This window comes from Herpailurus yagouaroundi, unplaced genomic scaffold (assembly GCF_014898765.1).
Source record: "Herpailurus yagouaroundi ecotype Mexico unplaced genomic scaffold, PumYag 182, whole genome shotgun sequence".
NCBI classification, from domain to species: Eukaryota; Metazoa; Chordata; class Mammalia; order Carnivora; family Felidae; genus Herpailurus; species Herpailurus yagouaroundi.
This window is the reverse complement of record NW_024412413.1, coordinates 3,139,773-3,164,995: the sequence shown is the minus strand read 5'-3', so window position 1 is coordinate 3,164,995 and position 25,223 is coordinate 3,139,773. Positions and strand designations below refer to the sequence as shown.

Here is a 25,223-nt window from a genome sequence, read left to right as displayed (position 1 = left end):
GTCCTCTCCGGCAGCCCTGTCTGGTGACCGCTCCTCAGACACGCACGGCGTCAGTCTGGCCCTGCAGGCCCTTCGGGGCACAGCGTGGGTCCCGCTCAGGGCTGGGCTGCACACGGGACCCTGCAGACCTGCGGGTGGGGGGAGGCCCCGCGCCCGGCCCCGGGAGCGTGGACGGATGTCCCAGGGCAGGGTTTCGTGCTGCACCCCGGATGGGTGGCGTGGGCCTCGTCGTGACCGCGGCGCTCTGACGACGCAGCCCGCCTTCGGGCCTCCGCACCCGGGGGATTACGGACCGGGAGCTGACCGCCACTGCCGCCTCCGGGCCCTGCCCTCCCCGGCTCTCTGGGGACCAGGTGCCCGCGCTGGGACTCACACGGCTCGGGGCTCTGCGGGAGGGGACAGCAGACGAGATGTGGCGAGGTCAGGAGGCCCGGAGGGAACGGGGCAGCCTGGGTTCTTCCCATTTGTGGGACTTTCATTCTGAGTGCCCCGGTCTTTCTGTTCCCCTGTTCTGACACGCCGTTCCCTCTTCTCTGGGGGTTAGCGTGGAAATTCCGGGGTGCGTGCTGAGGGCTGTCAGCGAACCCAGCTGGTCCGAACGGCGTGCTGTCTTCCTGCAGGTGTGGCGCCTGCACGGCTGGGGAGCAAGCATGCCAGGCACCGAGCCAGCCCTGCCCGCGTTGGCCTCTCCGCGTGGACAGCGGTGCTGAGGGTGGGTCTGTCCCAGGCCCGTGGCTCTGGGCGCGTCGTTCAGGGCAGAGCCCTTTCTGCTTTCACGGCTCCAGACGTTTCTGGGCTCCCGACCGCATCAGCTTTGTTCCCCGGGGCGCCTCCCAGGCTGTGCTTGCGCGTCCTGGGTGCGTCCTGGCCCTGGGGTGCGCCCGCCGCCCCCGCTAGCCTGGCCGTCGTCCGCTGGGGCCGGACCGTCTGGACACAGTTCTTCAGTGTGCCGCGTGGCGGCTCGCCCTTGTTCCTGCCTACGCCCGCTGCGGTTTTGAAACGGCCCTTCTTTCAGTGAACGTTTGTGCTGAACCAAAATACAGAATACGGTTTGCTGTCTCTAAGGCTGACGCCCGGAGGAGACGGGCGGCGTTTAGTTCCTGCCTTCCGCACGGGCTCCTCGGCCAGGGGGACTGGGATCGTCAGAGGGCATCCGGCGTGACGTGCGTGGAGAGGCAGGGCGGAGGACGGGGTCTTGGAAAGGGGATGGGTCCCTCGGCGCCACTGTGGGCCTCGGAGGCAGGACGCAGCATCGAGGGTGCCGGTGCGCCCGCTTCTCTCGTTTTCTCGTGAGCCTGTTGGCAGGTGGGGAGGCCGCCCGTCGGCGGGGCCGTCCCCGGTGCTGCTGGGGTGGGGGCCTGGCGCCACCTCCCCTGTTCGGAGAATAGGCTGCCTCCGTGGACCGCAGCCGCCCGTCACTCTTCAGCCTGGCTGCCGTGGCGTGGAGCAGCCGGTGACGGCTCGGTGGCTGTGTGCCGCGCGTGTTGTTTGCTCTTTAGAATTACGCCCTCTCTCGGATTAGTTTTCGGTCCCCAAACCAGTCACTAGAGCCGTCGTGGCGTTTTAGGTCTCGGCCAAATGCGACTCCGTGAACCGCCCTGATGTTCGGCGGCCGTGACAGGGTCGGTCGGGCCCGGGGGGTGCGCGAGCGGGTCAGCGGGCGCTGCCTGCTGGTGTCCCGTGCCGAGGGAATGTGCCCTCCTCTGTGGAGCCTAGCGACTTGGTCAGATTTGCAGTGCCTCATCGTTCGGGCATTTGTGCGATGAAGAGGCACGAAATGTCGCAGGCGGTTTGGGGATGCCTTCTGTGTGCCCACCAGACCCTGCAGCTGCGAGGCCGGCGTTTGCCGGGGGGGCCGGACCCCAGCCCGGAGCCCGTGGGGTGCGGTGTGATTCCCGCAGCAGCGTGGGCACAGGAGGCACCTGCTGCTGGAGGGTGGGGGTGGCCTCAAGCTGGACCTTGAGGGACCGTCACTTCCTTTAGTCCCTTACGAGGTTGTGCGGGTGCTCTGTAGTCCCGGCCCTGGGGCCAGCCTTCTTGGCAGTGAGGGGGCCCGAATGAGGGCCCGGGTGAGGGAAAGGCGGACAAGGGCACTCCCGGCGGGCACCTGACGGACGGGGGCGGACGACCAGACAGAGAGCGCTGGAGGCCAGCACTGTGACGGGGGTACGCTGGCCCCAGCCGGGGGTGGCCATGTGGGGAGGTGCCGGAGGGGGGCAGAGAAGGTTCCGGTTGTTCCCCGAGGGCAAATGGAAGACCTGGCAGACTTTAAGCTGGGGAGCGAAGCGGACCTCTGACTGGCAGAGCCGAGGCTGGCTGGGGGCAGCTGTAGCTCTCTCTCGGGACAGTGACAGAGGGGAGAGTGTTCCAGGGTCTAGGGGGACGTGGAGACAGTCTGAATGCGGGTGGCCTGCTTGAGGGAGGAGGTGAGGGTGGCCCTCGGATCCTGGGATAGCTGTTGGTGGAGAGTGAGTCGCGGAAGGAGTTGGTGACCTGGTCCGGAGAAGAAACGGAGCCCTGATCCAGGGCGTCCTCCACGTCCCAGGGAGGGCGTGAGGGGTTGCAGGAGGCAGGGGCGCTTGTCCGCGTTCCTGCCTGGTTGGCGCTGGGTGTCCATGGCTGGACACTGAGAAGTGGGCGTGAGGTGTGGCCGTCGGGGCACAGCTGCGCTTTGTGGTGGACCCGCTGATGTGACGTGGGGAGTGTGTGGCCGGGTGGGCGGTGGTGCCCAGAGGCAGCGGTTTGAGAACCCTTCGCCTGCGGGTGGGCAGGCAGTGTCGGGAGAGGGCGTGGTTTCCGGTCCAGTGGGAGGAAGGCAGGACTGGGGAGTGGAGGTCAGGGACGCGCAGAGGAGTCCGGACAGGCTGGCAGGAAAGGGGGTGCGGTGTCGTGGGGGGTGGAGAGAGCAAGGTGGAGGCCAGGTGAGGGCGGGATTGAGGGGAGCAGCCGCGAGGGGATGGGCCGGGAAATGGGGCTCAGTGGGGGCTGCCACACCGCCCTGTCCTGCTGACCCCAGAGCCTTCTCTGTCCTTCTTCCTATTTCTGATGAATGCATGCTGCTTTTGCTTCGGTGGGGGGATGGTATTGGCTCCGGGCGTGCGACACAATGATTTGACACAGGTGTGTGTGTGCGTGTTGTGAACCCATCCCCACAGTCTGTCCTTAACGTTGGTCACCACGCATGGCGACAGATTGTTTTTCTTGCGATGAGAGCTTTTAAGATTTACTCTCTTGGCAGACTCTTAAAAACTGCGAATAAACTGAGGGTTAATGGGGGCGGGAGGGTGATGGGCACTGAGGAGGGCACCTGTTGGGATGAGCACTGGGTGTTGTATGGAAACCAATCGGACAATACATTTCACATTAAAAAAAAAAAGATTTACTCTCTTAGCAACTTTCGATTATGCGACACGGTGTTATTAACTACAGTCCCCGTGCTGCACGGCGTGTCCCCAGGACTTACTGATCTTGTCACCAGGAGATGGAACCTTCTGCCCACCTTCCCCCCTTTTCCCCCGCCCCCCCCCCCCCCGGCCCCGCATGTCTGACAGCCACCAGCCTGTTCTCTGTACCCATGTGTTCGCATACTGCTTTTCTCCTGTGAAGGAACATTTTATTGTAAACATGCTCATTTCCAAGATCTGTTTCAAGAGATGTCCACGAAACAGCTTGCTGATTGGCTCAGTAATTGCCCAAGTCCCTGCTGGGTTTTGGGGGCCACAGGGAGCTTGACAGGAGACAAGTCTCTGTCCCTTTCTCAGGGGACAGAGTGGAGTGGGGTGGCATGGTCGTTGGTGGTGGGACAGCACAGGAGGTGCTCTGGTCTGGGTCCGTGGGGCCGCGTGTTCTGCCGTTCCCTCCACGGGACGGAGGGTTTCAGATTGTGCTGCGGGGGCCGAGGGACATTGTTGCTGCTGTGTTAATGGTGCTTCCTACATTTTCCTCGGAAGCCCTCTAAAGTTAATATCCTTGGAAAACTTACTTCTCCTGAATATTTTATAAACCTGGGGAGCATCACTGCGTGTTAGGATGAGTCTGATGGTAAATCAGTTGCTAATTTAGTTCGTATTTCAGAAAGCTGTTGGTGAGCGCAGTGGGGGCACTGAGCCACGAGCGGGGGGCCGGCGGCCTGACCTGCCTGTTGACTTTACACGTCTGCGCCCCAGGAAGCATTTTGCCCTAAATGCAGTCATAGGATTTGTCGTTCACTTTCTGACGCTTAGGACATTTCTTTCCTCTCATGCTTCACTGGCTCGGCCATTTTCACCCACCGCTTTTTAAATTTTTTAAAATATATTTTTAATGTTTGTTTATTTTTGAGAGAGAGAGAGTGCGCAAGAGAGAGAGAGAGTGAGCGTGAACGGGGCAGGGGCAGAGAGAGAGGGAGAGAGAGAATCCCAAGCAGGCTCCCCGCCGACAGGACAGAGCCCGACACGGGACTCAAACTCACGAACTACGAGATCATGACCTGAGCCGAAGTCCGATGCTTCACCGACTGAGCCACGCAGGCGCCCCTCACCCACTGCTGTTTAACCTTTCATTGAGAAAACGCTGTTCTGGCCCTGTTCTGTCTGTTTGGTTTCACAGCTGAGGCCTTGGTGTAGGGGGTCCACATTAAACCAGAAAGCTGTTTGCCAGGAAGCGCAGGAGAATCACCTTTTTGTCAAAACCTGGAGGCCTCGCGGCATTCCTCCTTCCTCCCTGACTTCTGCCCTGGGACTTTGGGCTCGTTTCCCTCTTACCTGTGTTCTAGCAATTGTCTGCCATCGAGGCAGGAACAGGCGCGGGCTGTCACTGGCTCCCTGGCATCTTTCTAGCACCAGTGCTGGGCCGGACAGTGTTTGCTGAGTGGCTCGAGTGAAGCGTGCTCTCGACGTGAAGACCAGGCCCGAGCACCTGGCTGTCCACAAGCGGGCCCCGGACCGCCCTCGATTCTGGTTTTTATTAAACTCTCCCTGAACCGCGTGGTAAAGGCGGAGAGGCTGAGTCCTGAGGAGCCTGCGCTGATGTCAGGGGCCCCGTCCCTTCTCTGGGCCTCCCCCTTCTGACCAGTGTCCCCAGCCTGCCCTCACCTGTGACCGCCTCCGACGAGAGGCGCCCCTCGCTGCCAGCTCCTGCCTGCGGTGAACCTCGGCTTCACCCCGTCTTCCTCGCCTGCCTTCCCCTGCCTGGTGGCTTCCAGCGGTGGCTTCCGTGCCTCATGCAGGAGGCTGTGTTGGGAACTGGGGGGCTGTTGGGCGGAGTCCCCTTCGGGCCGCCCTCCCCGGCAGCTCTCCACCCGTGTCTGGGCCGTCTCTCTCACCTGGGCGGGAGCCTCGGTCAGGCCACAGGGTTGGACTCCGTGACGCTACGTTCGTTCTGTTTTTCCATTTGAGCATCCTTCCTGGCCGCTGGGTTCTGTGGTCATCGGGATTCATGCCCATCCGCCCAGAAAATACAGCTGTGGCTCCTGCTGTTGTCTGCCGGTCACAGGTCCACCCTTCTTAAGTCTCACTGTCTTAGTCTGGGGGTGACGCATGGTGTCATTTTGCCCCGAAGCTGTGGCAACGTTTGGTTCTGTGGTGGTAGCCTTGCGAGCCTGTGTTGTTGGGGCCTGTTCGGAGGTCTGTGGGTGACGCTGTAGGCCGGGGGCCCGTGTGGGATCAGACCTCCCCCGCGGCACAGCCACCTTCCTGGACATCCGGTCCGGGTGGAGGGCCCCGCTGGTTCTTCCCTGCCCTCCTGCCCCCCTCCCTCCATGTGGCATCTCCACGGAGATCTCATCGGCACGTCCTGTATTTCCCCCGCTTAAAGTGCACAACGCGGTGTTTTTCGTCTGTTTATGGAGTACGGCCACCGCCGCCGTGAACTTGAGAGTGTGAGCTGCACGCGCGGGAGCCCCTTGCTCGCTAGCGTTGACACCCCCTCCCTCCCCCCCAGCCCCTGGCAGCCACGGGCTACTTGTTTCTATAGATGTGCTTCTTCTCGACGTTTCTTGCGTTTGGAATCACGTGAGGTGTGGCCCTCTGTGACTGGCCTCCTTCACGGAGCGCGTTTTCGGGGCCCGTCCGCGTTGGAGTGTGTGCGTGTGTCCGCGCTACATGCCTTTTGGTCACTTGATGGTGCCCCATCGTGTGGGGGCGGCCCGCGTGAGCCCGGCGCTTGCCCGCTGACGGGCATTTGGAGTGCTTCTGCGTTCTGGCTGCCACCAAGAGGACGGTCACAAACAGTACTTCCTTTGTGCCCACGGACGTTTTCATTTCTCTGGGCTGCGTTCCTCGGAGCGGAAACACAGGGTCACGCGGCAACTGACCTTGGAGGACCCCGGGCCTGTCCTCAGAGCGGCCGCCCCACTGTGTCCTCTCGGCAGCGCAGGAGGTTCAGAGCCTTCCCGTTCTTGCCAACGCTTGTGTCCCCTTCCTAATTTTTGCCAGCCTTCTGGGGTGACACGGTCTCCCACTGTGGTTTCGGTTTGCGTTTCTCTGACGACTAAAGCTGTGGTGCTTTCTTTTGAAAGGCTTCTGTGCATCGTGCAACCAGAACAGGGGTGGCCGGGCGGGCCCGGGGCTGGCCAGGAACGCGTCCCTGGGGAGCGCTCCGCCTTCTGGCCCTCTGGGTGGCAGAGACGGAGCTCCTGGCAGCCTCGCGGGGAGCACGCCAGGCCCGCCATCCGGTGTGAGGAATAAACTGTTACACGTATAGAGTTGAAGCCACTGGATTCTGTCCCTGGACCCAGCTCCTCTCTCCACTCACCCCCTACCCACTGTCACTATTCTGAATTTGTTTTCCTTGCGTGCAGTAGGAGTTTTGACCACTCGTACACGTATCCAAAATGAGTTTCATTTTCCGTTTTTAAAACTCTGTATAAACGGGGCGCCTGGGTGGCTCAGTCGGGTGAGCGTCCGACTCCAGCTCAGGTCATGATCTCGTGGTTTGTGAGTTGAGACCCCGCGTTGGGCTCTGTGCCGACAGCTCGGAGCCTGGAGCCCTCTCTGCCCCTTTTCCGCTTGAGCTCTGTCTCTCTGTCTCTCTCAAAGAGAGATAAACATTAAAAAAACACGTTCTGTAAATGATGTCATATTGTCTCTATTCAAGTTACTCTTCAGTGGTATGTTTATGAAGCTTACCAACCTGATGCTTGTAGTTCTTCCTGTCTGTTGTGGCTGGTATTCCTGTTAAATGTATATGTTCCCGTTTGCTTATTCGTCATTCACTTGATCATGGACATCTAGGGTTTTCTTAAATTTTTCTTTTCTTGTAGTATCACCGATGTTGTGGAATCTGTCTCCCATGTCCTTAGGCCAGGGTTTCCCACGGTGTGTACCTGGGAGTGGCATTGTCGTGTGTATCTGCTTTTCCTCAGGAATCACTAGGGTCCTCTCTAAAGCAGCGAATTACTGTAGTGTTTCAGAGCAGTGCAGTTTATTAAAAAGCTTATTGGTTAACATATTTTTTAAAAACAATTTCATTATGTGAAATGAGGTGGGTATGTTAGCTGCTATTTTTTCTTTTAAAATGGCTTTAGCCGAAGCCTGTTTTTCTTTTTAGCTACGCAAGAGCAGATAAAAATGCAATTTTAATAAGATAAAAAGTGATGCCTTTTAATCCGAGCCTGAACTTTGTTGGAACATTTTCTGCTCACTAAGCACGAGTGGGGCGCCCGTGCAGAATTCATGTGTGTGCGCTGTCCCGGGAGGGGAGGGGCCCGAGGTGTGCGGTAAAGGGCAGGACTTGGTGGAAACGACGTGCTCGCAGTAGGCCGAGACCACTGTCTGCTGGCTGTGAGCTGTGTGCGCGTGTTGAGACATAGGGAGTGGTTCAGGGGAACAAAGTAGATTGAGGGTACTGGTGGGTGCGGTCTGTGGATCACTCTGTGGCACTCAGGCCTCTGTCATCCATGGCCGGCCTCTTTTTTACATGTTCTTAGGTCTGGGACGAGGGAGCCAGAGCTCAGCAGTTACTGGGTTAGCACTGTGCCGGCTTTTCCTTATTGGACCTAGGACTTGAACCCAGGCCCTTTGATTCTAAGACTGGAGACTGACTGACTTTCTGTCTTTCTTTTTTCTTTGTTTCTTTGTTTCTTTGTTTCTTTGTTTCTTTCTTTCTTTCTTTCTTTCATTTTCTTTTCTTTTCTTTTCTCTTTCTTTCTCTTTTCTCCTTTCTTTCTTTCTTTCTTTCTTTCTTTCTTTCTTTCTTTCTTTCTTTCTTTCTATTTTTGAGAGAGAGAGAGAGAGCAAGTGAGTATGCACAGGAGGGGCAGAGTGGGGGGGAGAGAGAATCCCAAGCAGGCTCCATGCTGGTGTGGGGTTTGATCTCATGAACTGTGAGATCGTGACCTGAGCCGAGATCAAGAGTTGGACGCTTACCAGCCTGAGCCACCCAGGAGCCCCAAAATTGGAGACTTTGTACCAAGGTCAGGGAGGCCTCCAGGATATTTCAGGAAAGGGACCATGACCGTGACAGAGAGGTTGTGTTTAATCCAGGCAGGCTGATAGGTTTCCTTGAAAAGGAGCCCACGGGTTCTGTCAGGGATCAGGGTCAGGAGTTCATTCAGCCCAGTCACAGTGGGGATGGCTCGTCTCTGTTCCATGGTGTCTCGGGTGTCACCGGGAAGGTCCAGCGGCTGGGAGGGAAATCAGAAGAAGGCTGGTCACTCGTGTGTCGCGGTTGATGCTGGCCATCTGCTGGGACCTCACCTCAAGCCGTTGGCTCTGGTGCTTACATGTGGGCTCCCCCTGTGGCAAGTCTGGGCTTCTTCAGAGCATGGTGGCTGGGTTCCGGGAGGGAACCCGAGAGAACCAGCTGGAAGCCGTGTTGCCTTTCAAAAAGATGATATGTTTATTCAGATTCACATATAATGTCGTTCACCAGTTTAAATTCACATGGGACAGGGGCGCCTGGGTGGCTTAGTCGGTTAAGTGTCCGACTTCGGCTCAGGTCATGATCTCGCGGTTCGTGGGTTTGAGCCCCACGTCGGGCTCTGTGCTGACAGCTTGGAACCGGGAGACTGAATCGGATTCTGTGTCTCTCTCTCTCTCTCTCTCTCTCTCTCTCTCTCTCTGCCCCTCCCCCACTCATGCGCGCACGCGCGCGCTCTCTCTCTCTCTCTCTCCCTCCCTCCCTCCCTCTGTCTCTCTCTGTCAAAAATAAACATTTAAAAAATTAAAAAAAAATTCACATGGGACACCACTCACTCATTTGAAGGGTGAGATTCAGTGGTGTTGCGGTGTATCCAAACACTTCCCGTAACCATCGCCACTGTCAATATCAGAGTGTTTATCGCCTCAAAAAGAAACCCTGTACTCTTTGGCTGTCACCCCAACTGCCCATCCCTCACCCCAAGCAACCACTAACCTGCCTTCTGTCTCCATAGATTTCCGTTCTAGACATGTCATATAACTGGGGTCATATAATAGGTGTTTTATACGACTGGCTTCTGGCACTTAGCGTAATATTTTCAACGTTCTTCCTGTAGCGTCAGCACTCATTTCATAACCGAATACTATTCCGTCGAACAATGTTCCGGTTCGCCACGTGTTTGTTCTCATAGAACATTATAAATGCCAATTCACTTTTTTATCTTTGTAAGTAAGCTTCAAGGTTCTTAAGAGTTTGTAGTGCTGTGTGCTTGTCTTTGCCTGCCTGGGACTCCCCGTAATGCCCGTCACAAGGTGGTAGCTTTCAAATGTTTATTAAATTCTGCCGAAAAATTTTAGGATATAAAAGGGAACGATAAAAAAAATTGTTTTCAGTGTTTATTTATTTTTGAGAGAGAGACGGAGAGACAGCACAAGCAGGGGAGGGGCACAGAGAGGGAGACACAGAATCCGAAGCAGGCTCCAGGCTCCGAGCTGTCAGCACAGGGCCCGATGTGGGCTCGAACTCACAGACTGTGAGATCGTGACCTGAGCCAAAGTCGGACGCCCAACCGATTGAGCCCCCTAGGCGCCCCTTTTAAAAGGGAATATTTTATGTAATTGAAGTGCTGTGCCACAGGCACAGGAGTGGAGGAACGGATGGACGGCTGAAAAAATGACCCAGTATAAATGCCGCATTTCGAAGATGGTGTCCTGAAACCAGTGGTGAAAAAAAAGGATAGGTTTTTGACAAATTGCATTGGAACAGTTGATTATTTTTTTAAGAAAGTTTTCTTACACAGTATGTAGCAAAATAAAAGAAATTCTAGGTGGCTGAAAACTTAAGGGTAAGAAATGAAACCACAGAAGTGTGGAATGAGGATACGGTGGAATACTTAGCCGGCTCGGTAGGTCTGGTGGCTGAACGTTCCTGTGCTTCCTAATTCCTAAACCCGTGGGAAGCCCTGACCCCCAGAGTGAGGGTGTTAGGAGGCGGGGCCTTTGGGGGGTGAGGAGGTCCTGAGGGTGCAGCTGTCCCCCGCCCACCGTGGTGGGATTAGGGCCTTTATAAAAGACACCCCAGGGACCTCCCCTGCCCCGTCCCCTGCCCCTTCGCCTGTGCCCGCGCGGCCAGCCACCTGCCGGGTGAGGACATGGTGAGGCGGCACCTTCTGCAGCCCTGAAGTGCTTTGATCTTGGACTTCCGGCCTCCAGAACCGTGAGGAATAAATGCCTTTGCTTATAAGCTGCTGCCCCATGTGTGGTGTGTTTGTTAGGGTTGGAATGGGCTGAGACAGTGGGGGTGGGCCTTTGTTTTTTAATCTTAGAGTGTGTGAGTGAGGAAAAGAGGTCGGGGGCTGGGGGGGAGAGAGAGAGAGAGAGAGAGAGAGAAAGAGATTGAGAATCCCAAGCAGGCTCCACACTCGTCATGGAGCCCAACACGGGGCTCGATCCCACGACCCTGGGATCATGACCCGAGCTGAAATCAAGAGTCAGCCTCTCAACCACCTGAGCCCCCCGTGCCCCTGGGGTGGGCCTTTTGGGGTATAGTCGTCAGAGCAGAGCCCTGGGTAAAGCATGAAAGTGAGGTTGACTTACCAACATAGACCTTTGAGTTTCCACAAACCAGGCAGACGGATTTGTCACCTTTTCTGTCACTGTTCTACGTTCTGGCTTTCTCTTGCTGCTGTGACAGACTACCACAAACCCACCGGCTTATAATACCCACGAATTATCTTACGGTTCTGGAGGTCAGAAGTCTGACCTGGGGTTGGTGGGCTAAAAGGAAGTTGTTGGCAGGGCTTTCTGGAGGTTCCAAGGAGAAGGCGTTTCCTTACTCTCTCCAGCTTCTAGAGGCTTCCCATGAGCCTTGGCTCGTGGCCCCCTTTCTCCATCTTCACAGCCAGCAATGTAGCCTTGATCTGAGCATTCTTCATGGCCTCACTCCCTCTCAGAGGGCGGGAAGGCTTTTAAGGACTCGTGATCGGATCGGGCCCACCTGCCTCGCCCAGGCTACACCCAACATTTATGTGTTTGATTGCGTGTGCAGAGCCCCCTGTGCTGTGTGAGGGGACACATTCATAGGTTCTGGGATTACGATGTCTTTAGGGGCCACTGTTCTGCCAGCCACACTGCCTGAATGACAAGAAATCCTCTGTTTCCAAAAAGGTTTTTAGGGTGCAGTAAGAAGAGGGTGAACACCCCCTTAGAACGACGGACAAAGGGCCCGAGTAGGCGGTTTACTGAATGGAGTAGCACAAGCGAACAAAAGTGTTTCAAAATTGTTTAACCTTCCGAATGACTGAGGGGACACACAGGCAGTGTTGGGAGCACTTTTCTCCCATAAAATCAGCAGTGATTTGGTTGTCCCCCCGGCTGCCGTGTGGACAGTACGCGTCACAGTGGGCAGCGCTTCGGTTACGACGCAATTATGTGGTGGGACAGTGAGGTTAAAGGTGATGCTGTCCAGGGAGGTGGAGCGGGCATGGGTCACCTGGTGCTCATTCTGCTGTTACCACTTTTAAAACCTTTCAAACGTTGGAAGTAATTACAGGTTTACAAGGAGTGGCAGAGAAATTTGTGCCCTTCTCATCATGTTTTTGAATCTGATACAGAGCGTGTATGTTTTTGCACGTATCAAAGGTCAATATAAGGTCATATATAAGGTCAATAAATGTAAGGTCAATAAATGCATTTTCGTAAATTGAAAGGTAACGATACGGGGAAGGGTCATGGCATGTTGCTCAGTGAAAAAGGTAGGGTTGCATTCTGTCGTTAAAAATGAAAACGTTCTTCTGTGCGTGAAACGCCCCGGCGTCTGCCTTTGTTTTTGCGTGTGCGCACCGCCCACCGGCTGCTGTGTCAGTGTTACTGTGGTTGTCTCTTGTGTGCGGACGGTGACAGGAGGTTTCCCTGCTAGCGGCTGGAAGAGCGGGCTCTGTTTGTTTCACGTAAGTGGGAGCCCGAGGGGGCCGGACGGGTGGACTGCGCTCTCTCATCTCCCTGTTCGGCCGTGTTCTGGGCTGGTCCCGCATCTCAAGGCTGTTTCTCACCGTGGCACAAAGGCCGAGGAATCTCGAGGCCTCTCACCTGAGTTCCAGCCAGGAAGAGAGGGAACGGCTGCGGGCCAGGGGCGTGCGCTGCAAAACCAGGAGGGGCTGTGCTACCTCTGACTCACCTGCGCTGGGTCATCTGGCCTTCCTGGCTGGAAGCCCCCCCAGCCCAGGAGGAGGGGGTGTGGGTTGGGCTGCTCGGCTGACCACCCTGCTCGCCTGCCATCTTCCAAGTTTATTCTGATGAGCCGAGGAGTTTTACAATAAGACTATGTTGTCTTTAAAAGGCTATGTTTTTTAATTAAAAACATTTTTTTTAATGTTTGTTTTTGAAAGAAAGAGAGCGTGAGCAGGGGAGGGACAGAGAGAGGGGGAGACACAGAATCTGAAGCAGGTCTAGGCTTTGAGCTGTCAACACAGAGCCCGATGTGGGGCTCGAACTCACGGACCGTGAGATCGTGACCTGGGCTGAAGTCGGACGCTCAACCGACTGAGCCTCCCAGGCGCCCCTAAAAAACTACGTTTATCTTCTCTTTGTAATTCTGCGTTTTGTCTTTAGACAGAGTGGTACCAGGTGAGAATTTCCAGATGGGCATTTGGTCATCAGGGCTAAGTCCTGCCGGTGGCACCCGGCCGGAGAGCAGAGGCTGCCAGAGCTTTGGGAGTAGCCCCCAGCCCTCCGTGGCCTCGTCACCGGTGCTGCCTGGGGCCCCGGGCCGAGGCCCATTGGCAGAGTGGGCTGAATGCCCCGTTGTTCGTGCGTGTGGGCTTGTGTGGCACCATTCATCCCTCCCGGACGGGCCCTTGGGACCCGTGGCAGCTGATGGAGAGTTGCTGCCCTCAGGCTCGTATGTGGGTTGCTGGGAACTGGTCCTTTTCCTGAGTCAGTGGTGGGCTCTTGGGGAAGCGGAAGAGAAGCTAATCGGTCTCCCTTCTCTTTTTTAAACAGCATCCAGCATGTGTATGGCGCCCAGCACCCCCCCTTCGACCCACTGTTACATGGCACGTAAGTGAGGCCTGGACTCAGGCTGCTTTAGGCACGCTCTTGGGCGCCGTGGTGACCCTCCGGCTCCCTGGGATTCCTGAGGGGGAGGCGAGCGGTCTTCCCTTCCGCAGACACGTGTCGAGGCCTCGCACGGCCCGTCCTCTGGAGGAAGGCACACTTGGAAGCCCGGCCCGAGGTGGGGGAGCCTGTGCGGGAGAGCCCGGGGCTGGCACCCCCTGAGCTGGTGGGGGAGGGCCTGGCTCACGGCGGTGGGTTTACTTCCTCGCCCTTGGCCGCACTCTGCGTGGTCACCTGGGGCCTGCTGTGCCCCTGGGTCTGGGCTCTGCCCCAGAGGCACGCGGGAGGCATTGTGGCCCCGCAGGACTGCGCTGTCCTTGTTTAAGGACCTTGTGGAAGCTGTGCTCTCTCCAGGTCCGCGTACCAGAGGCCTGTGTTCTGTGGACAGCCCCCCTGGGAGGTTTGCAGGCATCGGCCAGCGGGAGGTTTGGGGAGCAGGTCTGAGTGTCCTTACTGTGCATTGCTGCGTTTGCTCCCAAATCGGTTCCGTACGAGGGCTGAGGCTGCTCAGCGTGACTGGCCCTCGAAAGCCTCTCCTTCCTGCCACTAAATCCTTACAAGTCTTCTTCTGGATGCTTCTTTGGATCGTGTTTGCTTTTACCCTCAGCTTTACCCTCAGCTCAGCTGAAGTGGAACGCTCACGTGTGCGCTGTCCCACCGGGGGGCTCCTTCCTGACGGGATCTGGGGGGGATCCTCTCGGGCCTCCGGGAGGACAAGCAAAGACCTGCCTTTACTTCGCAGCCTGCTCAAGGCCACGCCCAAGGTGCCCACCACACCGGTGAAGGCCAGGAGGACCAGCACCTTCCAGGAGTTTGAGAGCAACACCAGCGATGCCTGGGACGCCAGCGAAGACGACGATGAGCTCCTGGCCATGGCGGCCGAGAGCCTGAACACCGAGGTGGTCATGGAGACGGCCAACCGCGTCCTGCGCAACCACAGCCAGCGGCAGGAGCGCCGCAGGCCGCCCGAGCCTCCCGCGGTGCCGAGCGGTGACCTCCGGCTGGTGAAGTCCGTCAGCGAGAGCCACACGTCCTGTCCTGCAGGTGGGATGGGGGCACCGAGCAGACGGGGTGCGTTTCTGAGAGAGAAGGGGCCGGAGTCCTCTCCCTGTGGGAGATTAGACGGGTTCTGTTCTGGGTGCGGCGGGAGCTCCCTGAGTGCCCGCGGTGGACTTTTCTTTGCCCTCCCAGCTGAGCGCTTCTCTCCTCCAAGTGCGGGGGCCAGCTTTTGTGGCTGGTCGTGGGAGACATGGCTAGTGCAAGGCCCCGGGGGACCCCGTCTCCCTCCTAAGTGCACCCCGGTTGTTCCGGGGGTGACATTTCCAGCCGAGGGGCCAGGCTGCTTGCACGTTCAGAGCCAGCACGTCTATCGGCAGCTTCCAGCGATGCCCTGTCCCGGGTCAGGTACACGTGGGGGTGGGGCTGGGGTGGGGTCCGGGGTTTGGAGTGGTGAGTTCAGGTTATAAACTGAAGGATGGGATCAGCGTGTGTCTGGTACCCTGTGCCTGGCTCTCTGTGGCCTTTCTCGAGATTGCTGTTGTTACTGTGGTTCTTTTTGTTTTCGGGGGCCTGTGATGTAAGACAGCAGGTATTTGACGAGCTTCTGGGATGGGTCAGGCACCGCTCTCAGGGCTTGGGGGCCCCCAGGGGAGTCCTTGCCCTGGAGCGCGTTTTGGCGCGGGGGGGGGGGGGTGGGTGGCGGACACGGACACCGACGACCTAGGCATGATCGCATGATCAGCAAGGAGGCACGGAGTGTGCGGGGAGGTGACAAGAGCCAAAGGTCAAAATAGAGGCGGGGCACTGTCGTGAGAGCAGGCAGGACCCTGGGGCGGAATCACAGGTGAGGCCTCGGGGCGCCTTTCTGAGAAGATGAAGGAGGGAGGCGTGGGCACCGGCAGCAGAGGGGCCAGTGCGACCACACCCTCACTGGCTCCCCCTCCCAGGCTTGTCCCCGTATGCTGGTGAGGGCGGCCTCAGGTTTCCCTTCCGGCACACCCGGAGCTGGTGTCCGTACCTGGCCTGTCTTCAGAAACTCTTCCCACAGGTTGATTAACTTTTGAGATGCCACAAGTCTCCTTGGGTGAGAGTGTGGTGAGCAGTTTGCATATTGGAATCTAAACTATTTTTTTCTAAAATAGAGTGAACTTCAAAGTATTTGAGCCTGAACATGAAAGTCCGGGTAGGGCTTCCACAAGTGGGTTGGGACTCCCTGTGACCGATGGACCGTCCCTGTGCGCCCTCAGCCTGCGTGCATTGACCGGCTCCTGCGTGCACACCACCCCCCCCATGCGCACCACCCCCCCATGCGCACTGACCGCCCCCTACATGCTGACCACCCCCTGCGCTGACTGCCCCCCCACTAACCCCCCCTGCAGTGACCGCCTCTGCACTGACTGCCCCCGCACTGACCACCTCCTGCACTGACTGCCCCCTGCACTGACCTCCCCTGCGTGCTGGCCGCCCCCCACACTAACCGCCCCTGCACTAACCGCCCGTGCACTAACTGCCCTGCACTGACCACCCCCTGCACTGACCGCCTCCTGCACTGACCGCCCCCTACGTGCTGACCACCCCCTGCACTGACTGCCCCCTGCCTTCTGACCGTCCCCCTGCGCACCCTCAGCCTACGCACCTCTTCCTGTTGGCAGGCACCCCGTGCTCCTCTGCCCTTTGCTGTGCTGATGCGAGCCGTTGAGGCATCTTCTCACATCTCAGGGGCCTGGGTAGAGCCTCTGTAATACCTGCCGTCCGAGCAGTTGCTGGAGGGGGCCTCAGCACCCCAGAGATGTGGGGCCGGTGTTGGTCAGTGGGGTGGCTGCGGCGAGAATCCCATAGACCAGATGAAGTATGAACAGAGTTCTGGGGGCTGGAAGTCTGAGATCAGGCCGCCAACATGGTTGGATCCTGGTGAAGGCCCTCTTTGGGAGCGGACGGCGGTATCCCCACGTGGGGGGGACCAGAGGGGGAGACCCGCTGTCGCGTGACTCTTACGAGAGTGCTAATGCCACCGTGAGAACCCCAGCCTCCTGACCTCCTCTAAACCCGATCACCTCCCAGAGGCCCTTCTTCCTAACACCATCCCGTCGGGGGGCAGGACTTCAACGTACGAACTTCGGGGTGCAGAGCATTCAGCCTGTGGCCACGTGCACGGTTGGGTCCAGCCAGGGTGGGGGGCCTTGGCGTGGCCGCCTCCTGTAAAAGCCAGGTGGAGGGTGCTCCTGGCGGCTCGTGCTGGGGGAGGGGGCCGATAACTGCAACTGCCCCCTGCCTCCCCCTGCCTGGGAGTGCAATGTCTTTCCTTTGTCTGCTCTGGGTGAGCACCTCCGTGTCACGATAGCAGCCGGCATTCGTGGAGTGTCCGCCATGGCCATGTGGCAAGGCCTGTGGCGGGCCCTCATCATGGGCGGACCCCGGCAGACTCTGCAGCCGCTCTAGGAGTGAGTTTACGGGGGAGGCACGGAGAAGTCACACGGCTTGCCCAGAGTGGCGGTCTGCGTGGTGTGGCACAGGGCTCAGACCCCCGGCGTCTGACTCCAGGGCCTGCTGCCAGCCGCTGGCCTCACTGCCTATGGCGGGGCCTGTCCACCGGCGAGTCCAGCCCCAGGGGACTTTGCTGGTTGTGGCATCTGGGGCAGGGAGTGGCTGCTCCTGGCGTGGAGTGGGCGGAGACCAGGGCTGGCTGCGGCCCCCCCCCCAGCCCCCCGCACCCATGCGCAGTGCCGAGGTGGCCCCTTAGGGAGCTGACCCCCCCGGGGGGCTGGCAGTGGCGGGCAGAACCCCTGGGCCTGTGTTCAGTCCCCTTGGTGGCCCGTTTGTCGTCGGGATGGCTCACTCTGTGTCCGTGCCAAGATGGACACGTCAGTGCTCGTTCCTGCTCGACTGGGCCCGGCACGGAGGTGTCGACTGGCACCTAGTGGGAGTCTAGTGGGGAGACACGAGGAGGTGAGTCTTTCACCCCCACGAGTGGGACGGGGCCTCAGAGCGGTGGATGGGACCCAGAAGCACCCAGGTGTAGAAGTCCCAGGTTTGTCTTGTTGAGGAGGGCATATCATGGAGGGTTTCAGAGAGGAGGTGAGATCCGTAGGGTTTCCGGGAGGGTGAGGCTCCGGGCTCGGGCGGGGAGGTGCCGGGTCGGCTGGCTTCCCTGTGGGGTCACGTCCGTCTTCACGCTTCATCTGTATGCCTTGCGGGTTCCCCAGAGGGCAGGGACCACGTCCCACTCCCTTTGCTTCCCCTTGCTGTACCGGGTCATTCCATAAATGTTGCTGAGGTACACGGGGCTGTCCTTGGGGCCCGGTGACCACGTGCTGTCCCTGCCTCCACACCCCACCCCACCCTCGTCCCTGCATGGGCCACACGGCCGCCGTTCAGGTGAGGGACCTGTGAATTCCACGTGACGAGAGTGTGCGTGGCGCGGTGCCGTGCCATTGGGAAAGCCCGGGACGCTGCGTTCCACAGGGCACGGTCTGCTTGGAGCGCTGCTTGTCCTTGCCACGGCCAGCGTTCGTGTCGGGCGCCTGTGCCTTTACGGCGCGTCACTGTGGGGCGCGCACGTCACCTGCTCAGTGTCTGCCCCTGAGAGACGGTGGCCTGAAAATTCAGTGCTGTGCCGCGTGGCGCTCTCAGGCTGGCCTTCCGGTGCCTGTTCTTTACCTCTGGACCGTGCTGCCTTCCTGAGCAAACACCTGAGAGATCTAGACCTGCAGTCAGGTGCGCTTGCTTGATTTAGGCTGCCGCTGGCTTCGTGGCAAGGTGCGTGTCTGCCGGGAAGGGGGCACGGCCAGGTGAGGTCTGTGTCGGTCGCTGACCGTGACTGAGCTGCGAGTGGGTAGTGGGTGGGCACTGACTGGAGAAGGTTAGACCCACTCTTAGGGGCCCCGGAGGGGGGAGGCCGACGTGTTTTCCACTCACAGTAGCAGGAGACCTGGCTGTCGGCCTTCCGGCTTCCTGGGGGGACCTGCTGTCGCTGTGCCTTCCAGACCCCACCTGCCCCATCGTAGAGTGACCAGATGTGTGCTCCGTGCAGGAGTCAGTGGTCCTCACGTATCCTCAATGTGGGGCTTGAACTGAAGAACCGTGAGATCGTGACCTGAGCCGAAATCAAGAACCGGACACTTAACCGACCGAGCCACCCTGGTGCCCCTTGTCAGGTGTCCTCATAAATCGCACTGATCCTGTCCGATCGCAGAGGAGTGAGATCAGCACACTTAGTTCTGCGATAGAAGGGGGACTGTTCTTTCTGCCCGTTGTTTTTCCTAAAGAATCGTGACACGTGGCTCAGTGATAGATTCTGAGGGTGGTGGTGTTGTGGGGGGGGGGGTCTGAACATCCCGCCACTACCCTCCCCGTTCCCTCCCCCTGCAGAGCCCTCCCCGAGGTGGGCCAGCGGGACGCCTCCTGCAGGTGAGGGGTCAGCCCTGAGGAGGGGCCGGGAGGTGCTCTCACCATGACGCCCACTTCTGTAGGCTTTTCTGGAAGCCTGACTGGGCCGGACTCTGCCCAGAGGCCGTGGGCCGCCTTGCTGCCCTGTGGCCTGAGGGTTTCTGTGTGAAGCCTTCCCCATCTGGGTTTTTAGGGTGACGGGTCCGCTCTGCCGACGGGAGGGACGGTGGGGGTCCTCCAGCCGCTGCCAACAGCCAGCACGCACGCTTCACGTGTCTGTCCCTGGCCCCGTTTCATTTCCTGGAGCTTATTTATCCCTCCGCTTTAAATCTCATTTTTGGAAGGTGTGAACCATCGATGGTATTTCGACCTGGGGGTGTGCGCCTGTCACTGCCATTTGCTCGTGGGCCCCTGTTGGTCCCGGTGGCTCTTTGTGAGTGGCCTGTTGGGCCTTGGGCTCTCTCCTGTGGCTGTTCCCGGTCTCGGCTTGCTGGGTTTCGTGCACTGTTTCACCTCGGTCCTGTGCGTCCAGTCGCGGGGTCGCTGGGCCTTCGCGCGTGGTGGTAGGTCCTCTGGGTGAGGGCCGGGCAGGCCCGCAGCCGCTGCCCCTCCCCTACATGCGGTGGGCTCTTGCTTCCTGAGCTTTCGGTGAGAGTCCCTGCCCCACCTCCCCCATGGGGCGTGGGGAGATCCGGGAATCCTCAGTGCCTTTGTGGGCCTTGTTCCCCTCCACGTGTGACTCAGTGGTTTCCTTCCGTGCTCAGGCCCGGGGGACCCTCATCCTTGCTTGGTGTCAACAGGTCCTCGGGCAGTGTCGCCTGGTACGCCTGGCCGGCCTGCTTTGGAGGACCCTGACGGTCGGTCTGCCCTGAGGCGGGTTTTCTGGGCATCTCCATTTTGCCTTTGCGTGGGGCATGTCTGTGTTACCGGCGAGGTGGCCGGGCTTCGTTGGGTGTCCTCTAGTTTCATTTCATTGCCCAAGAAACCCGGGTCTGCACTGCCCGGTGACGGGTGACGGGAGGAAGGGACAGCAGTGACACAGTGGCGCTCACTGAGGGAAAGTGGCACAGGTGGGGCCTTCTTCATGGGGAACGGCCGCTGGGGCGTCCCGGAGGCCGTCCTCACCCCCTGCGCACGCGCACTCTCTCTCTCTCTCTCTCTCTCTGCAGAAAGTGCCAGCGACACCGCCCCTTTGCAGAGGTCCCAGTCTCTGCCGCACTCGGTGACCGTCGCACTTGGCGGGACGTCAGACCCCAGCACCCTCAGCAGCTCAGCGTTAAGTGAAAGAGAGGCCTCCCGGCTCGACAAGTTCAAGCAACTTCTGGCCGGTCCCAACACGGACCTCGGTAAGTCCGCCGCTGGTGGAGGGCGCGTGGCTGTGCCGCGTTCTGGGGTTACCTCGTGAGGGCGTCTGTTAGTGTTGTCCTGCCAGCGAGTCCCGAGGAGGAGAGTCGTTTGTCCTTGTGCTTTACTTTAGACGCGTTTCGGTAACTTGCTCCCAGCGCGGTTGATCTGGGATTTTCTGTCCTTTCTCCTTTGTGCCCCTGTGGAGCTCCTTCGGCTTTTGGAGCCCTCTTGTTTGCTCCGCAGGACCAGCCAGGTTGACGTCCCCGCTCTTCATAGGGTTCATGGGGCGCAGGGCTGGTGACCGGTGTCGTGACTGCTGCTGACTTCGCACCTTCCTCTGGGGGCTCAGGGTCGGTGTGGTGTGTGATAGGCCGTGAGTGCTTGCGGGGGGCAGGGCAGTCCCAGCCTGGTTCCCGGGGGCCATGGGAGCCGCGTGGGGGCCATGGGAGCCGCACGGGCTCTGAGGCACGCGCTTGCCTTGAAACCTCTCTGCTGGAGTTCACTTGCCTGCCCCCTGCGAGCTTTCCTTTGTATGTCTCGTCTCTGTGGAGTGTCCCTCCGCGTGGGGCGTCTCGCTGGATGCGGGCGCTCTCCGGAAGGCGGGATGTGGCCGCCGTCATGAGATGGCTCCTAGCTGGGCAGGTGCCAGGGTGGCTGGTCCGGGGCTGGCGCGCCGAGGCGGTCGGCGTCCCACTCGGCCAGCAGGTGGCGCACGAGGCACGCGGCTGGGCTGCAGGGCCTGGGGGAGGCCGGGTGGGCGGAGCCTGGAAGCTGAGCGGCCCTGTCCACCAAGGTGCTCCCCTCTGCGTGCAGAAGGGTTGTTCCCCTGCACACAGAAGGGTTGTGTGCTCATTCTGTTGATGGCTTTGTGCGTGCACGTGTCACACATTCACGCAGCACCGAAGAACGTGCGGCGGAATGCCCGCCTCCCCCCACCTCCTCTGCCTGCCAACTTCTGGGCGTCGTCTTCCAGACACGGTGGAGGCACGTGATGTTTTACACTTGCTCTTTTCATGTGATTTCACATTTACAAAAAAGTTGCAAGAGCGGTCCAGGCGACACCCACGTTAATGCCCCAGTCGTTTGCATTTTGCCCCTTTTCGTTCTGTGTGTGTGTGCTCGTGTGTATGCGCGTTTTTCCCGAACATTGGAGTTTGAGTCTGTTGGACGCATCGCATCCCTTTCCTCCTGAGAACGTCTGTCTCTGCGTGTTTTCCAAGCGCAGAGACTCTGGGCGTAACCGCAGCACTGTTGCCAGAGTCGGGACATCGCACGTCGATACGGCGCTCTTATCTCCGCCACGGCCCACGTTCACATCGTGCCTGTCGTCTCGGCGATGCGCTGGCTGTCTTCCTCCTCGTCCCTCACCTCTGGCGGCCTGGAGCAGCGTCCCAGCCTCGCGCCGTGTCCCCGGGTGTTGGTGTTTTGGAAGAGGGCAGGCCCGCTCTTCCGTGGTGTCCGTCAGCGTGGCTTGTCTCGTTTCTGCGGGTGAGATTCGGGCCCGTCGCTGGCAGGAAGGTCGCCTAAGAGGTTTGTGGTCTCGTCGCCATGGCAGGAGGCCACCACTGGCTTGTCCCAAGTGGATGAGTCCCGTCCGGTCACTTGGTTAAGTTGGCGTCTGTCCGTTCCACTGCTGGAAAGTTCCTCTTTTCCTTTGCTAATTCAGAAGTAATTTCTAGAGAGAGACTTTGGTGTCTGCGCATTTGCACAACCAGTTTTCTTCCTCCACACGTGTGGTAATGCCGCTCTGCCCACACCTTTGGACTTCACAGTGTATTTCCTACGCTCGTGCTGACGGAGCGCCCGGCCTGTGCTCTGCTGTGCGGCCTGCCCGTCTGCGGTGCCTCAGGACTCGTCACTGTGCCTCGTCACTGCTGTTACTACAGGGGGCTTGGGGACAGCCTATCAGACCCCACACTAATGACCGGGCCACTCATAAAGCATCCCGGGTGTGGGTGCGGCAGAGGGGAGCCTGGCAGCTGGGCGGCCGGGGTCTAGCCCACCAGGGGGTGTCAGGTGGACCTGGGGCGAAGGAGTCCGCCCTCAGTGTTTGAGGATATACCTTAGCCACTCGCTTTACTAGCCCGTCAGCACAGCTGTGCCCCGGAGGCGGTGCGGGGAGGTTGAGTCACGGAGGGAGGGTGGGGATGCTGAGGACACCGCTCTCCGGCCCCCGGAGGGAGCGAGCCCGGTCCTGCCCCCGCTGTCCCCGTCGGTCCTCCCCGTGGCGCTGGCGGGGCCGGGAGTGCAGATCCGGGGGACGATGCGTGTGCGGTGCCGGAGAGCGCGCCCGCACAGGATGGACGCCGACCGGTGTGGTCGGTGCCTTGTTCTGGTTCGTTTGCCTTGGCCCGTCTCCCTTTAACTTGATTTTTCGGGCACTGACTATGTGATCACTGTGTGGTCACTGACGAGTCAGGTGGTTTGCTCACGTCCCCCGGTTGAGTTAAGCGGTCTCTAACAGCAGGCGGCGAGGAGGTGGTCGGTGAAGACGAGCTAGGTCTGACGGGAGGTGCGGCTTTGGTTCAGGATCGGGGGCCCCGTCAGGCTTCTCGTGGACGCGGTCACGGACGCGGCTTGGGGAACCAAAGTCCTACTTACGAACAAAGCGGTCACGGCCTGTCGGCAGAGGGGCCGCGTACGGGCAGGATGAAAGGTTAACATGTACAAATGAGATTCTTTTGTTGGGCTGGTGGCCTTCCGAGCCTTTTCTCTCTTCAGCCTGCTAGTTGAGTATTAAATCCAACACCAAGAAGCTAAAACCAGAGCTTTCAAATTTAAACAATTACTGGATTCGTGTGTCGCGGCAGGAGAAAACACAGCCAGCGAATTGCCTGTTTTTATAAGGCATTTAAGATGGCTTTGGAAGACAGTGGAATATATTATCTTCACATTACATAAAAGACATAAGTGGCAAATATTTGCCAATGTTGGAGAAGCAAATCACTGATGTGAGAAGTGCCCACAGAAATGATTCTACCTGCTGAATGTCATTTCGTCGGCGGAGAGCTGTTTCTCTTTGTTTAGCTTGTGCTCGGTTATGAGCCTGGGGATGAAAGCAGCAAATAGAACTTAACAGCTCATTCTGCTCTTAGCATTGACTCAATATTTACTTGTGCAAAAGGCTGCCTGCTTTGAAGCCCGAGAAAATGACACTTGGAGACGTTCATTTTTATCGCGTGTGGCTGCGTGGGAGTGGGATCGGGCCGTGTGCAAGACACGCGGGTCCCGAGGCCCGCGGAGCCAGCGCCTCCCAGGCGTGGGGCCTTGAGGTCAGGGGTGTGAGGCGCCCGGCCCTGGGGCTCCGGGGGTTCAGACGCGACTAGAGAAGGAGCGAGGCCGGGTGCACGGACTCGTCGTAGTTCCGAGTGAGCACTGAGGCTGGCTCGAGGCTGGCGAGCGTCCGAGTAGAAGGAGGCAGGGAGGCGAGGCGGCTGTTGGGAGGAGGGGGTCTGTGGAGCTGTTCACCCCGGAAGCGAGACTTGGAGTTAGCTGTCCCCACAGGACCTGGGGCTGGAGGACAGGCCTGCGGAGCCGTGATGGCGGGATGAGGCAGTTCAGCCCCAGCGTCAGGCCCTGACTGCATGACTGGAGAACGAGGTCCACCCTGCGGGGTCTTGTGACCAGGAGGTCATTTACGTGAAGTGCCCGCAGAGTTCACTCGCTCTTGGTGTGGGTGCTGGGCAGAAACAGGGAGCCAGACCCCCGGGGTCCCGCTCTCCAGGAGCTGACCTCCCCGTGTGAGGAGACAGGAAGGCAGGCACACACACACACACACACACACACACACACACACACACACACATACATTCAGGGCTCCGGAAACTACCAGAAGGTGCTAAGTGCACGTGGAGAACAAAACTGCCGAGGTAAAGGCTGGGTGCTGCTGGAGATGAGCGGCCAGCAAAGACCCTTGGGAACAGGCACTTTTGTTTCTTCATTTCTTTATTTAAAAGTTTCCGTATTTATTTTGAGACAGAGAGAGAGAGAGAGAGAGTGATAGCCAGCCGGGGAGGGGCACAGAAAGAGGGGGAGAGAGAGAATTCCAAGCTGTCAGCATGGAGCCTGACATGGGGCTCGAACTCACAAACTGCGAGATCATGACCTGAGCCGAAATCAAGAGTCGGACACTTAAACAACTGAGCCCCCCAGGTGCCCCCGGAATAGGCACCTTTAAGGGAAGGTCGATTTGAAGGTGGGGAGGGGTCTTCCAGGGGCAGCCAGCTGCGGGACAGGGCACCCAAGCCCTGAGGCCCAGGGCCTGGTGGGGGAGGGCTGGGAGGGGGACAGAGGCCAACAAGCAGGAAGGGGCAGGTCTTGAGGGTGCCAGAGGCACAAAGGAGGAGCTCAGCATGAAGCCTCTGGAAGGTTTTGAACCAGGGGAGCAAAGCTTGGCACGGGGCATCTGAAATTTCTTCCACGGAAGAAAGATCGACGGAAGATTTCCAGGCAGGGTGTCGCCAGCGGCCTGGGGCTGCGGGTGGGTCCTTGGGCAGCCACTTGGGAGTGTGGAGGGGTAGGGAAGAGATCAGGGTAGTAGACTTGGGAAGGGGCCGAGGCTGTGGGCTGGGGGTGCCGCAGGGCTGGCGGAGGGGGGTGCTGGCGCCTGGTTGGACGTGAAGCCAGGTAGACTGGGGAGCAAGGGAGGCCCAGACCGTTATGGTGGGAGCCTAGGGCTGTAGGAGGGGGTGGCTGGTACACACAGAGACGCGTTGTTTCACTGGGGACACAGAATCAGGTGCTCATGAAACAGAGCCAGGGAGAGCAGTGTGTCCAAGTAACTGCCCACGTGCTGCCGTTTTGGGTGCTTTCTTTGTGCTGGTGCAGTGCTCTGTGCGCGTATCCGTGCGTGTGGACGTTCCCCGGCTGGCGCCCCGTGTGTGCGTCTGTACGTGGGGACGGTCCGTGGCTAGTGCTCTGTATTCCTCCACGGGGATGGTCCCTGGCTTGGCAATAGTTCGGTTTATTGTTTCCAGAATTTACGATGGTGCCAAAGCGATGCGCATCCGGTGGAAGTTGTACTTGGAATTTTGAGTCTGA

The 25,223-nt window shown here is 59.0% G+C and overlaps 1 protein-coding gene across 6 annotated transcripts in view; it reads left to right on the top strand.

Moving 5' to 3' along the window:
* Positions 1–25,223, top strand: part of TBC1D22A (TBC1 domain family member 22A) — a 282,503-nt gene that overhangs the window by 7,825 nt on the left and 249,455 nt on the right. For 5 of the 6 annotated variants that reach the window (XM_040490525.1, XM_040490522.1, XM_040490520.1 and 2 more), the window contains exons 2-4: positions 13,338–13,394; positions 14,194–14,495; positions 20,006–20,182. In XM_040490525.1, coding sequence (XP_040346459.1) covers positions 13,338–13,394; positions 14,194–14,495; positions 20,006–20,182 — 536 coding nt within the window. The remainder of the gene's footprint in view (positions 1–13,337; positions 13,395–14,193; positions 14,496–20,005; positions 20,183–25,223) is intronic. The other variant, XM_040490523.1, reaches the window with a different exon arrangement.